The sequence below is a fragment of the Sclerotinia sclerotiorum genome, genomic scaffold (genome assembly GCF_000146945.2).
Source record: "Sclerotinia sclerotiorum 1980 UF-70 scaffold_16 genomic scaffold, whole genome shotgun sequence".
Taxonomy (NCBI): domain Eukaryota; kingdom Fungi; phylum Ascomycota; class Leotiomycetes; order Helotiales; family Sclerotiniaceae; genus Sclerotinia; species Sclerotinia sclerotiorum.
In genome coordinates, this window is record NW_001820820.1 from 235,370 (window position 1) to 259,979 (window position 24,610).

General features: G+C 43.0%; 12 protein-coding genes across 12 annotated transcripts; 6 read left to right on the forward strand and 6 right to left on the reverse strand.

Moving 5' to 3' along the window:
• Window positions 1-391: 391 nt before the first annotated feature.
• Window positions 392-2,226, reverse strand: SS1G_10622 (hypothetical protein; the record flags this gene model as incomplete). The annotated part of the gene is made up of 4 exons (XM_001588126.1): window positions 392-1,156; window positions 1,251-1,427; window positions 1,531-1,846; window positions 1,904-2,226. 4 exons carry the CDS (start codon window positions 2,224-2,226, stop codon window positions 392-394), a joined length of 1,581 nt encoding a protein of 526 aa, XP_001588176.1.
• A 1,179-nt stretch (window positions 2,227-3,405) lies between these two features.
• SS1G_10623 (predicted protein) lies at window positions 3,406-4,102 on the forward strand (the record flags this gene model as incomplete). The annotated part of the gene is made up of 3 exons (XM_001588127.1): window positions 3,406-3,523; window positions 3,652-3,767; window positions 3,914-4,102. The coding sequence occupies 3 exons, from the start codon at window positions 3,406-3,408 to the stop codon at window positions 4,100-4,102; spliced, it is 423 nt and encodes a 140-aa protein (XP_001588177.1).
• Window positions 4,103-4,829: 727 nt separating this feature from the next.
• On the reverse strand, window positions 4,830-6,770 carry SS1G_10624 (hypothetical protein; the record flags this gene model as incomplete). Its single annotated transcript, XM_001588128.1, has 1 exon — window positions 4,830-6,770. One exon carries the CDS (start codon window positions 6,768-6,770, stop codon window positions 4,830-4,832), a length of 1,941 nt encoding a protein of 646 aa, XP_001588178.1.
• Window positions 6,771-7,116: 346 nt separating this feature from the next.
• On the forward strand, window positions 7,117-7,659 carry SS1G_10625 (hypothetical protein; the record flags this gene model as incomplete). The annotated part of the gene is made up of 1 exon (XM_001588129.1): window positions 7,117-7,659. One exon carries the CDS (start codon window positions 7,117-7,119, stop codon window positions 7,657-7,659), a length of 543 nt encoding a protein of 180 aa, XP_001588179.1.
• Window positions 7,660-8,516: 857 nt separating this feature from the next.
• SS1G_10626 (hypothetical protein) lies at window positions 8,517-10,143 on the reverse strand (the record flags this gene model as incomplete). Its single annotated transcript, XM_001588130.1, has 6 exons — window positions 8,517-8,669; window positions 8,762-8,908; window positions 8,959-9,172; window positions 9,228-9,394; window positions 9,477-9,862; window positions 9,927-10,143. 6 exons carry the CDS (start codon window positions 10,141-10,143, stop codon window positions 8,517-8,519), a joined length of 1,284 nt encoding a protein of 427 aa, XP_001588180.1.
• Window positions 10,144-10,794: 651 nt separating this feature from the next.
• SS1G_10627 (60S acidic ribosomal protein P1) lies at window positions 10,795-11,345 on the forward strand (the record flags this gene model as incomplete). Its single annotated transcript, XM_001588131.1, has 4 exons — window positions 10,795-10,863; window positions 10,944-11,021; window positions 11,099-11,237; window positions 11,299-11,345. 4 exons carry the CDS (start codon window positions 10,795-10,797, stop codon window positions 11,343-11,345), a joined length of 333 nt encoding a protein of 110 aa, XP_001588181.1.
• Window positions 11,346-12,492: 1,147 nt separating this feature from the next.
• SS1G_10628 (predicted protein) lies at window positions 12,493-13,164 on the reverse strand (the record flags this gene model as incomplete). The annotated part of the gene is made up of 4 exons (XM_001588132.1): window positions 12,493-12,537; window positions 12,626-12,774; window positions 12,855-12,910; window positions 13,058-13,164. 4 exons carry the CDS (start codon window positions 13,162-13,164, stop codon window positions 12,493-12,495), a joined length of 357 nt encoding a protein of 118 aa, XP_001588182.1.
• A 2,281-nt stretch (window positions 13,165-15,445) lies between these two features.
• SS1G_10629 (predicted protein) lies at window positions 15,446-16,403 on the forward strand (the record flags this gene model as incomplete). The annotated part of the gene is made up of 2 exons (XM_001588133.1): window positions 15,446-15,923; window positions 16,105-16,403. The coding sequence occupies 2 exons, from the start codon at window positions 15,446-15,448 to the stop codon at window positions 16,401-16,403; spliced, it is 777 nt and encodes a 258-aa protein (XP_001588183.1).
• A 2,035-nt stretch (window positions 16,404-18,438) lies between these two features.
• SS1G_10630 (hypothetical protein) lies at window positions 18,439-19,597 on the reverse strand (the record flags this gene model as incomplete). Its single annotated transcript, XM_001588134.1, has 2 exons — window positions 18,439-18,482; window positions 18,535-19,597. The coding sequence occupies 2 exons, from the start codon at window positions 19,595-19,597 to the stop codon at window positions 18,439-18,441; spliced, it is 1,107 nt and encodes a 368-aa protein (XP_001588184.1).
• A 611-nt stretch (window positions 19,598-20,208) lies between these two features.
• On the forward strand, window positions 20,209-20,592 carry SS1G_10631 (predicted protein; the record flags this gene model as incomplete). The annotated part of the gene is made up of 1 exon (XM_001588135.1): window positions 20,209-20,592. The coding sequence occupies one exon, from the start codon at window positions 20,209-20,211 to the stop codon at window positions 20,590-20,592; it is 384 nt and encodes a 127-aa protein (XP_001588185.1).
• A 481-nt stretch (window positions 20,593-21,073) lies between these two features.
• SS1G_10632 (predicted protein) lies at window positions 21,074-22,033 on the forward strand (the record flags this gene model as incomplete). The annotated part of the gene is made up of 1 exon (XM_001588136.1): window positions 21,074-22,033. One exon carries the CDS (start codon window positions 21,074-21,076, stop codon window positions 22,031-22,033), a length of 960 nt encoding a protein of 319 aa, XP_001588186.1.
• Window positions 22,034-22,613: 580 nt separating this feature from the next.
• On the reverse strand, window positions 22,614-24,593 carry SS1G_10633 (hypothetical protein; the record flags this gene model as incomplete). The annotated part of the gene is made up of 5 exons (XM_001588137.1): window positions 22,614-23,632; window positions 23,683-24,002; window positions 24,051-24,136; window positions 24,189-24,285; window positions 24,385-24,593. 5 exons carry the CDS (start codon window positions 24,591-24,593, stop codon window positions 22,614-22,616), a joined length of 1,731 nt encoding a protein of 576 aa, XP_001588187.1.
• Between the last annotated feature and the right edge of the window lie 17 nt (window positions 24,594-24,610).

Here is a 24,610-nt window from a genome sequence, read left to right on the forward strand (position 1 = left end):
ATCCATCCATCCATCCATCCATCCAATATTTCCTTCCCCCTATCCATCTCTTCATCTCCTTACCGCAGTCAAATATACAATTTGCGTATACGACGCAGAGACTATTTAGTACGTACCTATCTACTAAAGAATTATCCAACAACCACCTCATCACAAGCTTATCAAGTTTAACTTAACCCATCCCAACCCCAACCCAAAACCAACCCAAAACCAAACTAAAATAAAAACGCTATGCATCCCATTTCGAACCCCGACTGAACCAAGGTATATCGACAAGATAAGATATAAAAACGCCTTCTCTGATCATCCATCCGTCCTTCATTTCAAGTATTTAACTCGACCCGTCCATATGTATAATTACCCAATTCATGCACACCCTAAAGATAACCCTTTACTCCAAAGCGCGGCCCTTTCCCTTATTAATCTTTTTACCATTACCATCCCCATCAGTCTTCCCACTCTTATTCCCATTTTCTTTCCCTCCAATTCCGCCTCCCTCTTCCCCTCCCTCTTCCCCTCCCATAATTTTCCCATCAAATTTAAAGTCCTTGGGTCCACTGCTGTCCAAGCCCTCCCAATTGCCCTCCCATCCTTTTCTATCATCCACCGCTCCCATCGTCTCCCCTTTCTCCGCCATATGTCGAACGTCACTCCAATATTCCAATCTCTTGACTTCTTCATCTGCAGCTTTGACTGCTGCTTCTAGAAGCTTTGCCCGTTGTTTTCGTTTTATACCGACATTCTTATCCTTCGTCTCATCCGAGCCTCGTTTGCTTTTCACATTTTCTTTTCCTTCTTTTCCCTCCTCAGCCGCTCGGCTAATTTCCTCATACTCCTTCATCAGTCTCCCCAACAAAACACGTCTACTCGCCTGAAAGATAAAATTATTCATAACCTCATGCATCTGTTCCGGTTTCGTCAAATAATGCAGTTCCTCACCACCATGCTTAATAAAACTTTCCACCGCTTCCATCTTCTCCCTATCGATACGACAGATTCTGAGGACTTTCATCAGGGTTGCAATATCACTAATGTCATCGATCTTCCATTCTGTTTCGTAATTGCGGCTATAGACTGCTGAACTGTACCGACTTCGTCCATCTCCATCTAGAGCGGCGGCACCGGAGAGACTTGTCCCGCGGCTTCTGCTACGTGGCTAGTAAATGAAGTTAGTACTGGTGTAGTCAAGATTGAAGCGAATGATGAGGATTGTGATTGCTCGCATAATTTGGCAATGATGGACTACTCACTGGATGTATGGTAAAATAATCTTCATTAAGCATATGAGCATGTCGAGGAATGAATCTCTTCTTGACTCGCTTTCGAATCCATACTCTCCTCCGAACAAATGAGTTATACCATTTAGCATTATGCCATGAAAACATCTTGGAAAATGCGAAAGAATATTCCCATCCTTCATCATCGACCTAAATTCACATTAATGGTTAGCATGCAATTCGCAAATAGCACAGCAGTAGACAATTGACGACCAGATGTCTCAAGTCCAGGCTAGTCTAGATATATTCTTACCCCATCATCATGATTGATAATCCACTCCGGCCAAGCCCATTCCCAACTTGGATCCGGTACTTGAGAATTCGAGGGATCCGTCAGGCTCGGCTTCCCCGTAATCTTGGTCCAAGGCGCCGGATCTAGATTCCCCAAAGCTTTACTAGAAAACATATGCGCTCCGCATAGAACCAAGCCCCGTTCATTCTCATACAAAATATCAATCTCAAAAGGTAATTTATCCTGTTCCTGTTGAGCTTTTGTTCTTTTTCGACTTCGACTTCGGCCTCGGCTGCCTTCATCATCGGGAGTATTTCCATTTTCTGGAGGCAGGGCTCTGCAAATATGTAGTTAGTACTTTTGCCAACAACCACAACAGCAGGTAACTGCATACAGCACCGAACTTATTCTAACAGGACTGCTCTCAATTTCATCGGCAGCAACATGCGCATCCCTGTATTTCTTCCATTTCCTCCTAGTCAACTCTGCCCTTAGCGATCTCTTTCTCCTCGATGGCTCATCAACTCGATCCCTGGAAGATGAATCCGTTACGATTATCGCCGGTAAATCGTCAATCTTGGCCTGCCTACTCCTCGACCGACTCCCACCCCGACTCGCATTTGGGTCTGTATGATCCACCAATTCGATTTCGTGATCGTAATCGGCATCTGTTAATTGAGCAGGTCTTTTATATCTAGACCGCAATGAAAAGGCCATTCTTTCGATTTTACGAGAACTGCATTGCCGTGAGTTGCGCTTCTGTTGGCTGGCTGGTGGCTTCTCCTAGAAATTAAAGCCTGGCTTGGGGTTTGGTTGAGGCTTTTCGTATTGAGAATCTAGACTTTAGATGCTGAATGGCCAGGCCGAGCTACCTCTCTCAATGATATCAATCCAAAAAGTAATTACTTGATCAATTTCCACCTAGGTAATAAAAGTTATGAATAGAAATTTGTTGCACGTCTGTTCCAAGTTATTTTGTTGGAACAATGGATAATTGAAGTAAATTCCTGTAATCGAAGTAATGAGTACAGATACAAAAAGCCATGTCAGTACCGGTGACCGTTCATTGAGAATCCAGTTTCGAGGTCTGCATGTCACTAGTACTAAAGGTAGTAGGTAGGTACAGGTATTAGGTAGTTTGAAGAAGTGAAGATCGAATTGGGATAAGCTGCCTTGATAGCTTGATGATTGCCCCTGCTTGATGACGCGCTAGTAGAAAGTTACTCTGGAACATCCTGGTACAGATCTTCCATAGGTTGATGGGACGAGTGAGACAGTGAGGTTAACCTTAAAGGCGGGTATCGTCGTATGCTACTTTGGTTGTAAGCAGTAAGTAGAATGAAACATTTATATCTTCATTTATTTTATTTCAATATTTCTCAATTTTCAATGTCAGCCTAGTAGTCATGTAAAATCCTATCATCAGCACTAATTAATAATATTAGGAATTCCATGGCTAATAATATCGAAACAAGGCACAATCCCAAAGCACAACCTCATTGCACCGCCACATCTCCCCACTCCCCGCCGCTTTCATACACACTTTCATCCAATTCTTCTACCAGGATATCACAGTAACTATGACGTTACATCTCCTCCCCTCATCCTCTCAGAAACCAAGCAAGAACATCATCATCTCATATCATATCATCGAGAAAAAAAAAAGCCTACCATCACCATCATATCTATTTCGTAATAATTGACCAAACAAGAATTCACCAATCATCATCATTCAGCCTACAAAAACCCCGTGCTACCTTCCTTCTCTTCTCCTCTTCATTCTACATACTTCCTTTGAACAATAAACAAGACATCTATTTACCTGCCTACCCAACAAACTTTCTACCACACAACAAATAAATCATCAATTTTCAATCTCGAATCCTAAAATAAACAATGGCTCAACGCAATTCTCGTACTCCTCTCTACATTGGCCTTGCTGCCGCCGGTGGTGTAGGTTATTATCTGTATAGCGCTGGAGGAAGTCCCAAGGTTGCTGAGAAGCAATTTGAAAGTATGTCTTCTTTTTACCCTATATCCAATATCGCCATCAACTTTCAACATTTCAAATCGCCCCCAATTCATTAACTCGCAACACAACATTACTTTGCATAAAACAATAACTAACCAGAATACCAATAGGTGATATCTCTCGAGCATCCGCAAAAGTAAAATCAGAATTACCAGGTCGCTCAACACAAGCTCAGAAAGAAGCCGAGAAATGGGGTGCAGAGGCTGGCGCTAAGCTTGATTCTGCCGTATGTCTCTCATCTCTACCATTCTAGCCTGTTCACCCCATAATCTATCATCCCTCTTTCCCTTAAACATACCCATCTCCTCTCTCTTCCTACATAATGACTCCAGCTGCCATCTCCTATGAGCATACACTAACTCCCTCGGCCAGACTGACAAAGCCCGCGCCGAACTCGCCAAAGCCGAAGGAAAATTCGACCAATACAAGAAAGACGCCGATCAATACCGCAAAGAAGCTGCTCAAACCACCATGAAGAAGATTGACGAGGCAGACCGAAAAGTCGAAGCCGAGGCCGCCAAAGCTAAGAGTGGTATCTCCAGTTGGTTTGGTGGGAAATAAATTCCATAAATGTTTCTTTGTTGAAGGAGAGGCTAGAAAGCTGAGCATGAGCAAAAGCATCAATCAGAGTGTGTATGCCATTAATAGGTAATGATGATATGGTCCGGATGGAGGACGAAAGAAGTTAATGTTCGGGAATACGGCTGCAGGAATTGTTTTTGGGACAGGACTTCAATGAAGCAAAGGGTCTTTTTTTCGCAAGTTAGTTAATGATGTCGGTATGATGATGGACCTTGTATGATAATGATAAATCAACCTTAAATATCTCGCATTTACTCGAAGTGCCCCTTGAGAATGTATTTTACCACTTGGAAGTACATTCAACCTCAAGACACATGGATGGACGAATGATCCTCGCACTTTCATGATTACCTAGCTTTGCTAGGGGGGAAGCTTTTGATTGCCGACAGAACTCGTGCTCATCTCGAAAGACCAGACGAATCTATAATAACTTTTTTTTAATTTCTTTCTTTAAATTTAACTCGTGTAAATTGGTTGTTGTGAACCAACGTCAGCTCTGCTCTAGAAAACAAAAACCGGATTTGTGAATCTCGCTACTTCGCTATCAAATATCATGAGCTTATAAGATCTAGCCCCTTCTGTTATGGCCCGTGTTTTCTGTTCTACAATTTCTTCAGCAGCACCCATCATACTCCCGCTCCACCGAATCGCTACAACGCCAATCATACCTCGTCAATTCGCTTCATAAACATCTATCGGTAGTCGCTTATGGTGCAGCAGCAGAAGGTGGAGCCTCTTCTTCTGCAACCTTTCCTCTCAATGGAATCTCCGTCTCAACACCAGCAGCTGGTGCCTGAGCCTCAGGCTTAGCCTCTGCTCCTCCAGCAGCCTTGGCCGCTTTCTCTGCTTCCTTCTTAGCCTTCTTCCTTTCCTTGTCTCTCGCCTTATCCGCCTTCTTCTTTGCCTGAGCTTCTTCTTCCGCTAATCTCGAGGCCTGAGTCCCTCCATATTGTTTCCTCCATTCTTCGGCTTTCTTCTCGTCAATACGCGTGAAGAGGTATGCTGGTTTGCCAATCTTATGGCCGCTCTTGAGAACAGCTGGGTTCCATTTATCTGGGATGGAGATGAGTGGCGCGGAGAGTTGAGCAACGATAGATTCGGAGGTAGAGGGCATGAAGGGGGAGGTGATGGATGCGATGAGGTAAGCGAGATTGAGCGCGAGCCCAATGACTGTGTGAGTCCTTTCGGGATGTTCGGCAAGATTTGCGTTGTCTAAACGGTATTGAAGAAGGTTGTTTCCGCTTGTGGAGATCTTCATGACTTGATCTAAACCGGCACGAATCTTGACAGCTTCCATATCATTGTTGTAATCTTTCAACTGTACATTGATCTCTTCAATGAAAGCAGGGAAATCGAACGATTCATCCTTGTATTCTGGAGAAAATTCTGGGATCACTCCGTCCATCTTTGCATTGACAAATTTGATGACTCTGTTGACAAAATTACCCAAATTATTGAGCAAAACAGAGTTGTTCAGTTGAATAAAGTTTGACCACTCAAATTGCGAATCTGCTGTTTCAGGTCGATTCGACAATAGGTAATATCTCCATACGGATGGTGGAACACCAGTATCCTTTGCAGTGTCACCAAAAACACCTACACCTCTCGATTTGGAGAATTTGCCATTCTCATAGTTTAGGTATTCAGTTGTAGAGAGATGGTTGAGTTTAGTCCATTTATCTCCAGTACCCAATTGAGACCCAGGGAAAATGACAGTATGGAATGGCACATTATCCTTGCCCATGAATTGGTAGAGCTTGACGTTCTCAGGATTGCGCCACCACAGCTCCCAATCCTTTGTATAATTTGCGGTAATCGATGGGTATCCAATACAAGCATCGAACCAAACGTAAAGAACCTTTTCCTCAAAACCTGGCAAAGGAATTGGTGTCCCCCATTTCAAGTCTCTAGTAATACTTCGTCCTTGCAATCCCTGCTTGAGCCATGAATTCGTGATACTGATACCATTCTTTGGCCATCCTCCTTCTTCACTCGATTTATTAAACCACTCCTCAATCGCAGGTTGGGCTTTGTCGAGGAGTAAAAAGATGTGCTTCGTCTCGCGAGGAACCGGAGTAGCACCATCGACCTTGCATACAGGGTTGATAAGCTCCAAAGCATCTAGAAGACTACCACATTTATCGCATTGATCACCTCTTGCATCATCGTATTGACACTTAGGACAAGTACCCTCCACAAAACGATCTGCGAGGAATGATTTATGCGCTTCGCAGTAAGGTTGTGTAGTCGTGCGCTCCTCCAAATACCCATTCTTATGAAGTTTCATGAAAATATCTTGTGCGATGACTGTCTGTTGATCCGTGGTCGTCCTTCCGAAGTAATCGAACCCAATCTCAAACCAGTCGTAAACATCCTTATGTTTTTTGTGGAATTCATCACAAAGTTCCTTGGGAGTTTGCTTTGTCTCTAAAGCCTTGACTTCCGTAGCAGTACCATATTCATCAGTACCGCAAATGTAGAGAGTGGGGCGGTCTCTCAGCTTGCTGTAGCGGGAAAACACGTCGGCGCTGAGTACACTGCCAACAATATTTCCAAGATGAGGAACATTGTTCACATATGGTAAGGCACTGGTAATCAAGATATTATTCTTGCCTTTCTCGGGCAAGATGATGTTTGGAGACGCCATTCTTGATTGTTTTGTTGCAAAGAAAGTGTATAAGAAAGAACCCCGCTATGGATTTTGAAGATACTCGGGTGAGTCAGGTCAAAGTCCTTGGAGGGGCTTACAAGGCTGGATTACATAAGCAGGGGACCCCTCTAGAACAAATCGCATTTTCTCTAACATCACAATCACCCAGCAAAATTAACTCAAGGAAATTTCAGTCTATTATAGGAAATAGAAAGGAAAGTTTCATTCTAGCTCCACTGACTCGCAATATCATATCTCAAAACTGATACACAATTGCTGCAAAACTCTTCCTTCATCTACAAGCTTTTTCAAACAAGGATTAAAATCACATCACATACCAAAAATGGCCACTACCGATCCATTTGAAGACATCCTCAACCTCGAGGAAGAGTTCTATTCCGCCGGCTATAATCAAGGTCTCTCTGACGGTATAACCGCCGGACGCATTGAAGGGCGCACTTTCGGACTTGAAAAGGGATTTGAAAAGTACGTTGAAATGGGTCGATTGCACGGGAAATCCATAGTGTGGGCCAACAGAATTCCTTCTCTTCAAAAGCCAAAAATTCCCACAGCCTCAAACTTAGAAATTGAGCAAGAAGGTCTAGAAAGGAAAGAACAAAAATCACATGATGTCAAATTATCCGAGCTGGCCAAAAACGAAAGATTGGCAAAGCATGTAAAAGTGTTTTATGCATTGGCCGAGGCAGAAAGTCTCTCAACGGAAAATTCGGAAGAGGCGGTAGGGGATTTTGATGATAGATATAAAAGGGCGGTGGCGAAAGCGAAGATTATTGAAAAGATGGTTGGAGAGGGGCAGGGACAGGGAGGAGCAAAAAGTAGTGGGGATGGGGCGATTGAGGATGTTAGTGTTATGAAGGCTAGGTGAGGTTCACTTATTTTTCGGCCTTTGGAAAGCTGGTAGCCATGGCATAAGTACTCAGAGTCATCATGCACTTTGTGGATTGTGTGAGAGGGGCGTGGGGTTGAGACGACACTTGAATTTAGGTTCTGTGTAACAGTTGGAGTCTCGAGAGTGGGATGGTTGTAATATTGCCTGGAAAACAGAGGGTCGACAATTAACTATACGACGATGCTACGATTTGAGGTATCCAGAGACTAGGTACATGGAGATGGACGCCTCGTCTACTATCATCTTCCAAACAACTCGAAAACAACCCTGCTTGAACGAGTATTGGAAGATTCACTGCAAACCTCAGGGGTTGAAGAAAGTATCGGACAAACATCATTTAACTTAATATGAGAATTTTCCTGTTGGAAGGAAAAAATGAGATTAAAACCACCAGTGATTAAGGGATTTCAAGAATGAAGGTGCTCGTTTTTACGGTGACGAAGGAGCGGGAAAGGTGAGGATAAAGGACCCGAGTCCCCTGAAATATTTCTAAGAATACAATCTTCAAACTTCACAACATCTTACAGCACTGTCAATCTTTATTGGATGTTGCAATTCAACCACGATATGAAATCACATTTGCTCCATTGTACGCCCTGTTATATTTGTACAAGAGTGACTTTCCGTGCACTAATGTCTCCCATAATTTCCTTGGGCCTTGTACCTATGATGTGGTATCTGATCCCGATATTTTACAAATGCCATACCTCACCATGCCTAAAAAGATATTGGTAAAGTTTGCACCAAATCACAAACCAAAACGCCGTCTGAAACTGTCAAAGTCACCGTGCATACCACCAGACTCCAAAGACATTTAAGTGATGCATTTTTTACTACACATCGCTTTCGTTCTCCGCGGCAACACGTAGATCATAACTAAGCTCAAAGCATTCTGCAAGGAGATCAGTGACGCTGCCCTGACCTTCAGGAATATCTGGCCCGACCATAAATTTACCGTCTACACGCATGTTGTCGATTGAATTCAACTAATTAATAATTAGTACATTTTTGAACGCACAGGAACGTTAAGAAATTCTACCTTCATGCTGTAGGGATATAATTCCCTTGGGGAACTGACACCTCCGGAGTTCTTAACTTCAATGAGACATCGGCGTAGAGTCTGAAGTTGGTTGTAGACTGGAAGAAGTGCCTCGGAAACGGGCTCGGAGGACACCATGAGGAAATAAAGATATGCATAGCTACGTCTGATCAGATAAAGTAGAGTCTGTCCTGATTAGTTGGGGTACAAATGTGAGGATTTTTAAGGCTACATACCCGCTGAACGTATAATTCGGCAAAATTCCCTTCAGCATCAACGAAATTTCCATCTACACGATTTTCGTCGATTTTGTCTAGTTGCCGCTGGAAGTCGTACAAATCTGTTTCCCTCAATGACCAAGCTTGAGTCAAAGATAGCTTCTCAAGTTTATTTCGAATCTCGACCAGGGTGGAGTAAGTCCCATGGAAAGCTTCCGGAAATTGCCCCTTTCTGATTGACCGTCAATTGATGATTGAGTTCAGTGGATACATTCATATAAACTAACCTTTCGAGGACAATTTCCGCCCACTTTAAACATCTTTCTAGATGATCACAAACATCGTCGTTGCCTGAAGGTGTTTCCCCAGAAACGGTTACGAACTTGCCATCAACTCTTTGGGAATCGATCTCTTTTATTTGAGCTTGAAGCTTCGTCACCTCCGTTGTCGAGAACTATTTCCCAGATAATCAGTATGGCCCTCATATGTGACTGCTGATGAAGCAGAAATCAAAGCTGTTATTGCAACTGACTTACCTTGCTTCTAGTATTTGCTAATGATATTGATCTCAATATCGATATGATCTTTTCATGAATAGGTGATATTTCTGGGCTGATTCGTTCTAGTCGTGTGCTCAAATTATTCAATGAGCGCTGGCAGATGTCAATTCTGTTACCAAGAAGAGTGAGAAGCCGAGGCGAGTAAGACGGCTTAGCATTCTTCACAATGCCCTTGAGCCTCTCAAGGGTCTGCGCAATGTGTTCTAAATCTTTTTCGCAATATAGATCAACTTCGGTAAGATGGTCGAGCAGGCGCTTGATCGTAGACGTGAGGGAATAAGCTGCGGGTGCTTCGTTGGTTTTGCCAATGGTCATGAAGAACAAGGAGAGTAGTTGGAAGCATCCATCCAAAACGCGATCCACTGCAATGTTCTCGGTCAGCCAACTAGAATCTATATATCAACAGTTTATCCTCTCAAAACTGACCTCGGTTCTGCTCATGGGGCTTATCTGCCCTTATTTCATTAAGAAGCTGAACTTGTTCATCTACTTTATCCTGCAGATTGAGTACATCTGCGGCCTTGATGTATGTCGTTCTATCTTGCTTTAAAAGTGTCAATTCATTCCGTATTTGAGTGAGAGACTCCAATATAGGCTGCTCGCGAGGATCAAGGGGTAGCGGCTGAGATGGCGTATCAGTCATGGTAAAAGTTGGTTGAAGCTCTGGCTTTCGATGTCCTTTCTTGTGTCTTGTTAGAAGATGGGGAGATAGGAAGATTGTATGTTTGATTTGTATTTAAAAGAGTTGGATAATCGAAGTTCTGATACAAAAATTAGAATGACATGGGCTTACTATTCATTCATTGCTGTTGCATCAATAAATCAGAAATCGATAGAATGGTGTTGATCCCAATAGGCTGTTTCTTAGTAAAGTCGCTCCTGACTATGTCATAGTGCTTCCCTTATTGGATGGCGGGGCATGTCCCACAAAGAGAATCTCAGCCTTGCATAACGCTTTACTACGGTGGACCATTTTAATTCTGTCGGCAGGTAGCATACGATGATAGATGGATTACATAATATCAGTTTCATAGAATTTGGCGATGCTATTGGTCAAAACTACTCCCCGTAAATTATCGCTTGCTGCCCAATTAAACCCTGATAAGGCATTAGTCACGCACACTTTCGAATTTCCCAAAACTATCCCATCATAAACTTTTAACTTCTAATACATCAACGACTTCAAGAACATCAACTTACCGACAAAACAACCACCTGTCGGTATGTCGCATAAACGCAGTCGCATCCTAACTTACTGCGCATCTTGCTAATCAATCAATTCTAGATATTCAAAATGTCTAACGCAGAACTCGCCAGCTCCTACGCCGCGTTGATCCTCGCCGATGACGGTGTTGATATCACTGTACGAATTCCTATACTCTCGAGACCTGAAGAGCTGTAATACTCGATTGGGTGGATAAGTGGCTGACTCGATAATGATAGGCCGACAAATTGCAAACTCTCATCAAGGCCGCCGGTATTGAGGATGTTGAGCCAATCTGGACCTCATTGTTCGCCAAGGTATGCGATTGAAATTCACACAACTGAGATGGGGAACGAGGAAATCGTGGCCCAGTACTGATTGTTGGAAATTGTAGGCTCTCGAGGGAAAGGATGTTAAGGACCTTTTGTTGAACGTCGGATCCGGTGGTGGAGCCGCCCCAGCTGCTGCTGGTGCCGCTGCCAGTGGTGACGCCTCTGCCCCAGCTGAGGAGAAGAAGGAAGAGAAAGAAGAGGGTACGATAATTCTTACAAATTTGCGCACCTCAGCAAGTTCATACACTAATTATTTTTACAGCCAAGGAGGAGTCAGACGAGGATATGGGTTTCGGTCTTTTCGACTAAATATCCATCTCACCTTTTCTCTCTGTACTTTCAAATGCATGGCCACGGTATATCTTCCCTCGGTGCAATATTGGGCTGGTAGGGTAGCTTCCATAAATAAGCAAGCATTCATGGGTTCTTCTGAAAGATAAAACCTGGTTCCGTCTCTACTGCCGAGTGCATGAACACGTCGTGATAATGTGTGATGAAGGTGGATTGAGATGAATTTTTGTGCGGGCCTCCGTGTTGGCTAGATTTTACGAACACTCATACGACGCATTCCATGTCATTCATGTGAACAGATGCGAATCAGATATCTGAATTCAAGAACTTCACCCAGGGCTCTTATCATACTTGTTGGTTATGTTTCCATCTTTCACCTTACATCAAAGGCGTCTAGCTACACATGCCACTAAACGCCCTGGCGCTTCAGCTGGAAATGCTCGGTTCCGACATCCTCCGCCCATGCTAGCCCTTGTTCTTATCCATATGCCTCGCACAGACTGTCAATACATCAAACCAACCATGTTGTCCCTTCACTCTACAATTATCACTTCTTCATTTGACACTACCTCAAATCTGCTTAGCTAAACGTTGTCCTAATCAAGTCACCAGCTTCCATCTGTTGTCGGCGTTTCTTCAATTGGATGCTCAATCACCCTTCCAGTAATCCCTTCTTGATTGTTGTAGGATGTTGATATGAAGTGTATTGTGATTATTGAACAATGTGAAATCTTAATACTGGGATATATAAACAAATCAGAGATTCGCAAAACATCTACCTCATGAACGGCTCTCCTTTGATAAGACGACAATGGTGATTTCCAAGGTAGGTAGGTACTGTACCTGGTATTATGAGGGAGTAAACTAAGTACAAGATCACTTTTGTACTGCAATGGATTCAGTGGTAGTAGGAATAATTGTGTCAGGCTTCTCTGCTTACAGTATCATTGTAACTTTCTTCATACTCATGCGTTTGTGATTTAATTTCTTCCGTAGAAACACATATTAGAAGTGGATAAAAACATCATCAGAGTAAATTGAAACTCTTTTATGAAATCGGTCAATTGATTTGTTTGCTTGTATTGACTGCTTCGAAACTCAAAAAAAGTTGGAATGTTGACATCACCCTTTACCACCATGAACCAAACAACAGAGCTTCAATCCCTCACACTTCCTTTCTGAATGCACATTTGAAGGGATAGATTTGGATCTGTACACACATCAGTAATCAATGCCAAGCAATATAACTTCCATAACCCGTGACCACAAATTTTCGCGGCAGCGATGCCATAACATACCTTACTGAAATCCCAAACGTCATTTTCCGCATAAATATCCTTCTTCAATACCTCGATCACCTCCTCCTTACTGCTAGCAAGAGCAATCATACAGCTCCCTTGAAATTTCAAGGGGGAGTCACCGTTGGGAGGTTCGGAGAGAAAAGCTCCTGTGAAATTTTGTCAGTGAAATGCCTTTGGGGTGTCAATGATTTCTGATCATGACAAGAGAAGTGATAGGAAATCTTACCACCCATCTTCCAAAACCCAGACTCAAGACCCGTCTTCAACCCTTCGAAATGCTTACTATAAATTTCCTTAGCTGCGTTCATCTCAAATTCATACCAATATCACCACTTTCTCCTTCCTATAGCTACAAAAATCCCTCGGAAATATCTCTCGTACGAAATTTCCCCATACAAGCTACAAACATCAAACATCAAACAAACTCACGGTCTAACACTAACTCTCCTCTCCAACGCACCCTCATTATCAGGTAGCACAACCAACCACTCAAATTTCTCCGCTGCCGGCGCCGGCGTCGTGGCTGCTGAAGACATTTTTCTACTATTTACCCTTACAGCTGGATATGAAGAGAAAAATGAACGAGTAGCACAAGAGTTAAATTGTTTGGGGTAGAATTTCCTAGGTATGGGTTTGAGGCGCAAGAAGGACATTTGGGGATAATTGATTGTTGGGATGGAGGATGTGGGCGTGAGGAGAAGAGGGAGGGGTTCGCGCGGAAGTGGGGTTTTGATATTTCCACGATGCGTGTTGATAGAGCTGGAGGGCGTTGATGTATCAATGCACGCCCTTCTCAGGGAAATATCGGGTGTAAGGATGAATTGAGGTGAGGGGTGAGAGGTTCGCTTGGAAAAGGAGGAGTGTTTATCTAAACGATGGATAACCTGCTAGAGGAGCTTAACTTGTCAAAAGACTAGTTATCTATCGTTTGACAAGCTAGAAAAGATCTATCTTTAACAAAATGATTAAAATATTTATTTACCTTATCTTTTTTAAAAACTTTTTACTTTTTCTTATAGATGTGACGGAAATCCCTGCTTTCCTCCCACCCTTATTATATAAGAAACCTCAGGTACATTAACCATGTCCACACATGATACGATTACTCGGGATTAGTATACGATTTAGGTGACCTGAGGATCAGATCCGGACAAGTACTAGGTATCAATGGTTATCGGTAAAGTAAGATCATTGGAGGGATAAACATGAATTCTTTTTGCCTAGCCATTACGGCTAGGCCATTCATTTGTGTATATATAGAGTAGCTATCCCCATCTACAGGTGCTCTTCACCTGTAGATTCTAAGTTAAATACAATTGCTGGTCTATAAACACCCTTTTGGTCACAATAGATAACTAAATCTTTATTTATAATATACAAATTTAACAATAAAATGATTCTATTTCTTATGTGTATTTATAAGAAATTTTAATAACAATATAAACAAAATAAAAAAATTCTTCCAGATTCAAAAAAAAAAAAACTTCTTTAACCATTCAAAAATTATTTCAAAACCATACTAGAAAAGGCTCTCAAAAGATAACCAGTTTCTCAACAAACTAAACTCCTCTACTAGCTACTTTCATCCGGGGCAAAATCTATATCTTCATGCCCATCTTTTGTCAAGCTAGCGAAGTGAAAAAAGAATGACTATCTATGGTTGATGGATAGTAATGCAGCGGGTTATTTCCAGACAAATCGCGATCCTCCTATTCGATCCTTCATTGGAAGCACACTCAGTAGCAGATCACTGGCAGTTGATGTTAATTAGCGGTTAACTGTTTCTTTGCTAATATAACTAGTTATGCTGTAATTCTTTCACATTTTTTACAATATACAGTGATTCTCGCGATGAGATGAAGGTATTCAGAATCACTGTTTGGATCTTGGTTTCTTTATCTTAAATGTTATTCACCTCATATCTCATCGACTTCCTTTGGTGATTAGAAGATCGGAAGAGTATTTACAACTGAGATGAAGTAATTTATCCGTGAATGTTATTTTCCGGTGATTCCATGTATATAAAAAATTGTTTACTTGATTCCAAAGATGAATTCTAACTTGTCATGGTAGTAAGCAGCATAGTAAACACAGCTCAACTAAGTATCAAACAAATTTAATTTTCATTTTCGTACCAGCATCAAAAGAAGTTGAAACATGGCTCATCTAGAAACGGTCCCGATATCAAAACTGAAAACTAAGCTATCCTATTCTCTAAACGCGGATCTAGTAGCATATTAGTCGAAAGATTTCATGCCTATTAACTTGTTATTAGTCGATCAAAATTTGCCAGAAAAAAAAAAGAAAAAAAAAAGAAAGTCGACGAAAAACTTTCTTAAATGACGCCGCTGAATAGCTTAAACTCTGTTCCGACCATACTTGAAGTTTTCGAGAAACCAACGTTACCAACGAGCCCTGTCTTAAGCCACCCCCGCATTCTCAAATATACAGACTCGAATCTTGGGACAGCCGTAACGTTCTTATTCACGAGCTAAAAAAAAAAACCCCCCCATCTTTTAAGTTCCATTGATAGCTAAGCTAGCCAGCCGTACTGAACCAAAAGGGCTGAACACTAAAGTTGGCTGTACCATCGGTCCAAAAAGAAATAAGTCTACTAGACCTTTCATAAATTGTTCTTGAAAATCTCCATCCCTCCCTCCTGTCCTGTATACACAACAACTTTTGCAAGTATCTTGACAACATCTAAGAATCTTCTGCAAACCACTTGCACATTTTGAAGAACACATTACACGGTACATTCAAATCCCTATAATTGACCCTCTTTAACTTCCTTTTAGGAACGTTATCATATTCAATATGGGTCAAGACAGCTCACGTATCTCATACCCAACTCGTGATAATACACCACCTTTGTCACCAACCCACCCAGCCGCCAATATCACTCGTGAGATGGCACAAAATAATAACCGCTTGCCGCCTTACGAGCGCCAGGCACGTCAAGGCACAAGAGCTCCTTCATCTAGAATAAATAGCCCTCTCGATACGACGACGATTGATCGATCTAATGCCTTGGATCGGCAAGAATTCCGAATGGCGGAACGCAGAACAGCCCGTTCAGAGTCAAGAAAGCGCTGGCGGGGCGAAGCCCGGGACCTTCCTTCTGAGGAAGAACGACAAGCCCGAAGGGCTAGAATTGGTTCTTATCGCTACTATCATCAAGGCGGACCAGGTCGTGTCACCACCGTTTACACTTTCCAAGATGCATTAAATAATTGGCGTGCTCGTCGAGGTCCCATGACGCCCATACGTGGTCGCCGGTCTCGATACCTTTCTGGTAGTCGAACCATGCACCGTCAAGAGCAAAAACCAAGAGCGCACTTCTAGCACTTTTGCCAATATGGATCTTCCAGATCGATGGCCCCAAATCAACTCGCGAGCTGGAGCTAACCATAGTGGTCAGCCATCAATCACTCCTTCTTTGCATGAGCCTAACTTGCGAAAGCGTTCACGTGAAGAAGATTCTGATGCCGATTCTGAAGAAAGTGATGGTGATCGCCACAGAGGGGTCAGACGCAGAGGTGAAGAGCGAAATCCATCCGGCAACGTCAGAGCTGCTGCTTCTCGACCTGGAACGTCACACCGCTTCCCGAATCATTCCAGGAGAATGAACTCACAATCTCAGATTGCTCGTGAGGATGGGAGTCAGAGTTTAGACATCACAAATGCTGTCGAGGACCATAACTCAGAACCTGCATCATTACCAGCTCCAGATGAGTTGTCAGCGGCTGAGGCATCACCCAACCAAGATCACTAGTCAATACAGGCCGGGTAGTCATTGACCTCACCTTGGATGACACTGACTTTGAACCAGAAATTCCTTCTGGTCAACAAACCCCTAGATCACCAAGTCCTAGGGGTAGCTCCCCCGAACCTGATGTAACCGAATGGGCATATATTGGCGATACGGTGTTAGCAGCCAAAGAGCGACAACTTCAACCCTTTGAAAAGAAGCCTCACTCTGACTATGGATTCTTTCTGCAGGTCGTCGAAAATCTCAAAATGTACGTGCTTTCGCGCAAGCTTGTTACTCAGGGCAGTCGTCCTATTGCGGAAGAATACTCAATAGTTGGAGCGCACGGCAATCTGCATAAGGTGACCATAGCCAATGAGCCGAGATGTGATTGCTGTAAAGGTACCTATGGCTTACCATGCTGGCACGTCCTTTTCGTAGGTTCCTGTTCTTTGCTTCAAATTGATGATGAATGATAACTGATTTTGATTGCAGATTCTCAAGAAGATCCTGAAGGTGCCAGAACCGCTTTGCTACCAGTTTGTGCTTCTGGACGTTGAGCTTGAGTGGATGCTGACTCGCGATATACCTGATAATTACTGTCAACGCAGGTCTGTCAATGAACAAGAATTATGCTATATCTGTCAGGAAGACCTTAGCACAAATGAAAACATTCTCACGTGGTGCAAGACTCAGTGCGGAGTCAATTTCCATCGGAACTGCGTATTGGAATGGGCGGCAACAAAATGGGAAGACGAAAACTTTCCCAGAGGCCAGTCCAACATTCATTGTGCAGTTTGCCGTCAACCTTGGGTATTCACAGGTGAAGAATTGTTGGAAGCGATTCGAACTGACCAGAACGGGCACATATACAAAGGAGTTGGGGGATACACCAACGTTGCTAAAATCTTTGGGATGAAAGAGCTTCCGATGAGTGAAGAAGGGTTCGCGGAGCTGAAACTAGAGCTATTCCTAGAGGGGGACGAGGTACTGATGTCCACTCTCCGCCAAATGAGCGAAGCAGAATCGCAGGTCTATCGAAGACACGTACTAGAAGTGGACGGCGACAGAATACAGTGTGTAATGATACAACAGTTGAGAAGGAAAGACGAGTCGGATGCCTAGACAGAGGCCTATATTCGTCTTCACCATCCCCTAGACGTAGATGCTTTTCGTAGGGCGATGAATGGTAATCATGTATGGGCAATGGAGAAGTGGCGGAACTTGATGGCGGAGGAGTTACTGTTGGAATTATAAAGTAGCAACTTGACTCTCGTCAACAGGATGCTTTCTATCTCTCAGGGCCTCTAGATGGGAACATTAATTCTCCAAGCTCTCGTTATAATATCGTATGACAAAAGGTCATAGAAGTGGTAGAGAAAATTCAGTAAACAAATACAACAAGCAGGCTCCGTCAAACAATTCCCTAGAGGAAAGTCCTCGATGAGAAAGAATCTCTTCAAAACATTCTAAAGACTCGAGTCCGTTGCCGAAATTATTGATAATAACCTCAGTCTCCTCTACATCCTACTTCCATTTTCGAAATAATCACACCGCACCATCATTGGGATTTTCCAGCGTCATTTCTCTTTTATTTCTCCTTCTCTATCATCGGAGTTCAGGAACGCATGCCTTTTATGGTTTTTCTTGTAGTCATTTGTTTTTTCTAGAGTTTGTTGGACTGCAATGAGATTGGAGTCTTTTGCTGGTGGCAAGGTTGCCCTCGAAGAAAGAACGTTATTGGTGTATATTTTGGCTTTGGAGGGATAATCCATTGTTTGTCTGAATTTGGTGGAGAATTCAAGTTTATTCTAGGATGGAGGAGTTTATGATTCGGTGTTATTGGGCTGAACAAGCGAATTGATTTCGGGAAGTGGAGTAATGAGAACCTTTTGTTTGTATAGCATGGTATAGCATTTTTATGAATGTCCAATAAAAACAATATTACTTTCAAACATAAAACCATTGTGCATAAATGCGAATTCATGATTGCTAAAATTACCCTTCCTTTTGTACTCCAGATAGCGCCCTTGGTATATATATGCGAACTCAAATGCCTTCACACAATCTTGCCCTTGTTGACTACGAATGCTTCCAAAGCAGCTATGCTTAGTTAGTATGTAAACTCCAACCTGTAGGTGATTCGGAAACTTACTAATAGCAGAATATAATCTGTTCTCAGCCTCTGGGAAGACCAAGCTCCTGGGGCCGTAGAATACTGCGTCGTTGACTTCATCTTGATGTCTAGGTAGACAATGCATAAATTTCCATCCGTCTTTAGCACCGCCTCTCTTTGCCATCTCTTCCGTAATTTGATATCCAGTAAATGCCTTAAGCCTCTTAGCTGACTCTTCTTCTTGGCCCATAGATATCCATGTATCAGTCACTAATACATCAGCATCCTTTATAGCCTCTTCAGGCACAGAAACCTCTGTAAGTGTTCCTGGTGTATCTGTTGTGGTTGCAGCAGATTGTATGATCTTACGCATATATTCTGGGATCTTGTAACCCTCCGGTGAAGAAACTGAAATATTGATACCTAATTTCATAGCTCCAATTGCAAGGTCGAAGAGAACATTATTTGAGTCTCCAATCCAAGCGATCTTCATGCCCTCCAGGCCCAAGGTTGGTGTGATTTGTGATGAGCTTCTGGAAGGTTGCGATGGGAATGCTTCGTGGATCGTGAGGTAATCGGCAATAGTTTGTAAGGGGTGGTATTCGTCGGATAAAGCATTAATGACCGGTACACTCGACCACTTTGCCAAACCTGCAACATCCGAATGAGGTCCCACCCTAGCTACGATGCCTGAGGTCATGCTCGAAATCACAACTGAAGTATCGTATAATGATTCATTAACACCCAATTGGATGTCGCCGGAGCCAAGAAACATAGGATGTCCGCCCATTGTGGTAACCGCCGATTCGGTAGAGACACGCGTACGAGTACTGCGTTTGGAGAATGGCATGGCAATTACTTTACCAGTCAATGAATTGAGGAGGGACGTAGGAACGGCGCCAGACTTTAGTGCGACCTTGTGCGAATGTGCGGAGCGAACGAGGGTAGTAAGTTCGGACGGAGTGAGATCTGCGATGGAGAGAAGATGACGGGGCGCGAAAGGTGAGGTGAGAGGTGTTGAGGCATGGCTGTATGAACGCAATTGAGCTCTGCTGAAGTTCTGCAGAGCTCGAGATCCAGGACGCAATGAGTTGAGAGTCATTCTGCTGGTGAGTAAAGAGAAAGGTCAATTGAGTAGAAATTGTTGAGAGATCAGTCAGAGCTCATTGAGTAGGAAGGATGAGTAGAAATATAGATGGATGAATTTTATTAGAATCCAGAGATACTTTATAATAAGTTCACCTACGGATCTCACTTCAAATCTGTTGATTGATGAGTCAATTGATGAGTCGAGTGAGTCAATTATTTATTATACTCCGTAGATATCTTAATTTGCAACTTTTCATTGAGGTGTGCTGAGTGCTCAAAGCTTCATGCATGTCTTCTGGGACCCCGCATGTTTGGCGCTAACCATATATGGCAATATATCAACACACACAGACATCCATGGATTCGATCTCTGTATCTACTAGTCGTAGTGGATGACACGTTTATGAGAATGTAACAGAGTACTCTCGATACTACATTCATATCAGCGCTGGGTTACTTCCTGACATCGATATTCTCAACTACAGATCCTGAATTTACCTTGATTGAAGCGCGACCCCAAATCCAGCATCAACTTACCAATAGACTTTCATAATTATGTCCAGTTGTACGCATTCTTTAAAAAGAGCCCTACATGCTGCAAACACATCTAGCAGTAAACCCAAAATGAAGCGCGCCAAAACATCCGATTCATCACCCAAGCAATATGTGTATGTTGTCATGCATGAAACCTCGCTGGGTTACAAGCAAGGTGATTCTGCCGGTGTGGCTGGAGTCTTCTCAACCATTGAAGATGCCACGAACTGTATAAAGAGAGTCGTCAGTGAGGAGTATGGGGGCTTGGATAGAGAGGACGAAGATACCTTTGAGGTCACAAAGCGTGATGGTCTGTTGAGGTGGTACAGTAATGATACTAGAGAAGGCGACACGGCAAGTGTTTACGTGGAAAAGCATACGCTACGTGCGCCAGGTTCCGAAAAGCAAAGAAGATGGGATGATGACGTAGGCGTGGGGAGCGGGGTGGAGGATGGGGAGGAAGGGGAGGAATAGTTTGAAGATATACTTCGCTGCCGTTGTAAGATGGTATTATCTGTAAATGATTCTAGTGTCAGGGGTCGAAGCAATTATCTATCAAGCGAGGTCATTTTCATCTGAACACGGCCAGCATATCACACTCAGAGCGGAAACCAGCCCTCCTCGTCGATGATTTATTGACCTTATCATTCTATTTTAATCACCCTAGGAAATATGACTTGCAAAAAAGTACTCTGCTATGTGATTACTTCTCCTAAAGTGAGAGCACATTCCGGATTCATTGTATCATTAGATTTTACCTTTGACTTAATTTGAAAGAAATATAAAAGTGGAAAAGAAGGAGCCAGCTGTGAATGACATTGTATCAAAAGAGGAAGGAACCCTATGCTATACTGTTTGTATCTCAGATTTGCTACACTCCCGAACAAAACACAACTCATACAAAACATCAACATAGTACTTCTTCCATAATTTTTTGGTTATCGAAAGTATCAACATGGAGAATTCATTACTTGCACAGCATTTGTACAATACAGCCTATCAAGTCCCCAATAGTGACACCGAGACAGAAAGTTTATATGACGGATTGTATGGAGCAGAAAGTGAGCTCACAAGCTCATCATCATCTTTTTACGATGCAGCATCATCGAAGGAATCCCTCATACCATTATCCGAAAACCAATCTTCAGCTTCATCAAGCCCCTACCCCAGTCTACATTGTCCAGCGAGATTAGACTGGCATTATATTGACCAACCTCTGGGTACGAATTATGCGAACGATTTGTGGCTAAAACCACGGCGTCCGACTGCCGCCAGTGACTCGGACGAAGATACAGAATCACTCAAAAAGCAAAAGGACACACACCACCGGGACACACCCTCAAAGCTCGACCAAGGTTACAATGGGATCTTCGAATACTTGACTCCAGCTAGCTCTCGAAAGCCATTTGACACTCTAGAGCAACCTTCACCAACAACAACAGCAAAAACCTGCACAGAAGTATCCCCATCAGGGACAGTCGAGAACTTAACAGTCACCCCAACCATGTCACCTTTCAATCTCTATCGTGAAATCATTGCTCAAAACCAAAACCAACCGCAATATGCCTACATCGTTCTCCACGACGCCATCCCCGTCGCAGCAGAATCTCTCGCGACAACCACTGTCACTGGTGTTTACATAACGCTTGAAGAAGCAAACAGCTTCGTAGAACGGGTTGCAGATGAAACCTGTAGGGACGTACCAGAGGAACATCTAACTCTACTCGTAGATGAGGGGGCGTGTGCTTTCGATATTTTGGATATGGAGAGGCATGTTCTGCATAGGGTTTATATTGAGAAACAGGCTATTAGGGGAGAGTGGAGTGAGAAGACGGAGATTGAGGAGATGGGTGTTTTGAGAGGTCAAGAAGAGGATGAGGAATTCTTTGATGGAATGGCAAATTTGTCTTTGTGAGTAGTGGTCATTGGTGTGCGTCCTATGCGTTTGAAGTCTTCTAGTTTGGTATATTTATATGATTGAAGTGGTTCAGGAGATCCACACTCGAGGTTTACCAATAAGATAGGGAGGTGAGGGGGAGGGGGCGGGCGGTGGGATTAGGTTTAACACGGTATGGATTACGCATTATTGGCTGGCTGGCTGTATTGTTATTACTAGATATGAAATCAGAGAAAACACATTAATAATCTATACGTATTACTGCAAGGTATCTCCAAAAGTCAATGCTGTTTGACAAAACCATTTATTTTCCATGCGACACTCAAGACACACATATATACTTCATTCATGAAAGTCACATGTGCATTCAATTCCTCCCCGCTAACCAAATCTTTCACGTTACATAACAATCCTCAGTGTAATAATCCTACGATGTAGTTTTTACTTCATTTCATTTCAACTTCCACAAAAAAGTATCATAAAAATCCTTTAAATCCGTATCCATTATCTAGAAATCATATTTTAAATAGATACCTATTATCTAGATATACATCCACCGATTCCCCCCATTAAATTTCTTCCTATAATTATAACACATCTAAAAAGCCCAACCAAGCGTCAATCTATAAATTCTCTCCCACTTAGTTTCCTCATGGCCACCTCTCCTCTCTGCCTCCTGAGCCAAATACTCCTGTTCCTGCGCATCAATCCTTGCCTTTCCACTGAAAAGATCCGCTTCATATGGTGCTAAAACCTTGGTCTTCATGGAATATTTATATCCAAAGTACATGATAATGTACAAGGGAATACCCAAATAAGTCGTGATGAAAGTGGAATGATCAAAGACGGGAGCTTTGCCCTTGGCGGTGGTTTTCTTGTATAAGAAGAGTGCGAAGCCTTTGAAGATGGCAATTAGGATGCAGAAGAAGAGAGCGCCGTAGGAACCCCAGATACCGAGAGGTGCTTCGTAGGCTAATTCGGTGCTTTGAACTCCTTGGGCGCGACGGGCCCGTATGAAGTAAATGTGGGATATGAGGATGGAGATCCAGGTGAGGAGACCAAACATAGTAACTAGGTTGACAAAATAGCCAAACACGGTATAGGAAGCTGTGTTTACACCCAAGAAAGCGAGGAAACAGAATGCTGTGCTCAAACCCAGTGCGTAAATGGGAACACCACGCTTATCGGTGCGTTTGAAGATTTTGAAAGCTTTTCCCTCAGAGGCAAGACCATAGAGAGTGCGAGATGCAATGTAGAGATCAGAGTTTGCAGCTGAGAAGACAAAGATGAGGATGCAGGCATTGAAGATGGCTGGAAGAGCTTGAATACCACTTATTTGAATGGCGACGACGAAGGGTGAGGCAGATGCATTGTTGCTCTTTTTGGTGGCGTCGAGGAGAAGTTTAGAATTATATGGGACGAGCATGCCGAGGAGGAAGACCAGCACGACGTAAAATAGAAGGATTCGGTAAAATGTCAGTTTGATGGCTTTGGGGATAACTTTTCGTGGATTGGCGGCTTCTCCTACTGTTACACCAACGAGTTCTGTACCTAAATAGGCGAAGACGGCAGTGGTGAAAGTAGACCAGACGGCGAGAAATCTACCAGTATGTCCAGCTGTATGATATTAGTATCATCCCAAGTATTGAAATACATAGGATACTTACTTAAGATGTACTCATGAAAGGCTCCAGGGTTTTCCCAATATTTGAATCCGGTTGCCTGTTTATCAGGTCCTCCTCCGCATGCAAGGACTAGACTTAGGAGGATGAGACCTAATATAACAACCACTTTGATACTTGACAACCAGAATTCAAATTCTCCAAAGAATTTCACACCAAAATAATTGATACAGACGATGGCAACCAAGAATATAGCAATAAAGACACCAGGATTAACTTTGTCTCTCGGTACCCAATATTGTATAACTAAAGATGCCGCTGTAAGATTATTAGGTGTGACGATGATATATTTGAACCAATAGTTCCTGGAGTTCGTTAGTATTTGCTTTATTGAGTAGAAAAGTGTGACTTACCATCCTAAACAGAATCCTAGAGCCGGATCAACAAATCTGGTAGCGTAACCTGTAAATCCACTCGCCAAGGGCAACCAAGCAGCCATCTTTCATACGTCAGCAGTCGTTCATTTGAGAAGGTTAAAACAACCACCATACCTCACCGAGAGCCGCCATAACCAAAAAGCACAATAAACCAACAATCGAATAGCCTATCAAGAGTGGTGCTGGACCCGCCTGAGCCAGCGGTTTTCCCCTGTAGCATCATGTCAGCGGAAAAATCCTGCACCTTTTGCGAGACTTGTCATGCAAGGGTGTGATGACGAATCTATGTGTAAAGAAACGAAATACGTACGTTCCAATAATCAATCCCGTTCCAATAGCACCACCAATTGCTATCATAGTAATTTGTCGAGACTTCAAACCACGATGAAGATTATGACTCGGGTCATTATCTTCACCTCCATCTTGCGAGCCTGTTCGCTCTCGCTCGATGGGAAGGGCACCCTCATAAGCTTTCTCCGCGCTCGAGGGCGAGTGATTCCGTGGATTGAGTGCGGCCATTATTGGGAGTGTCTATT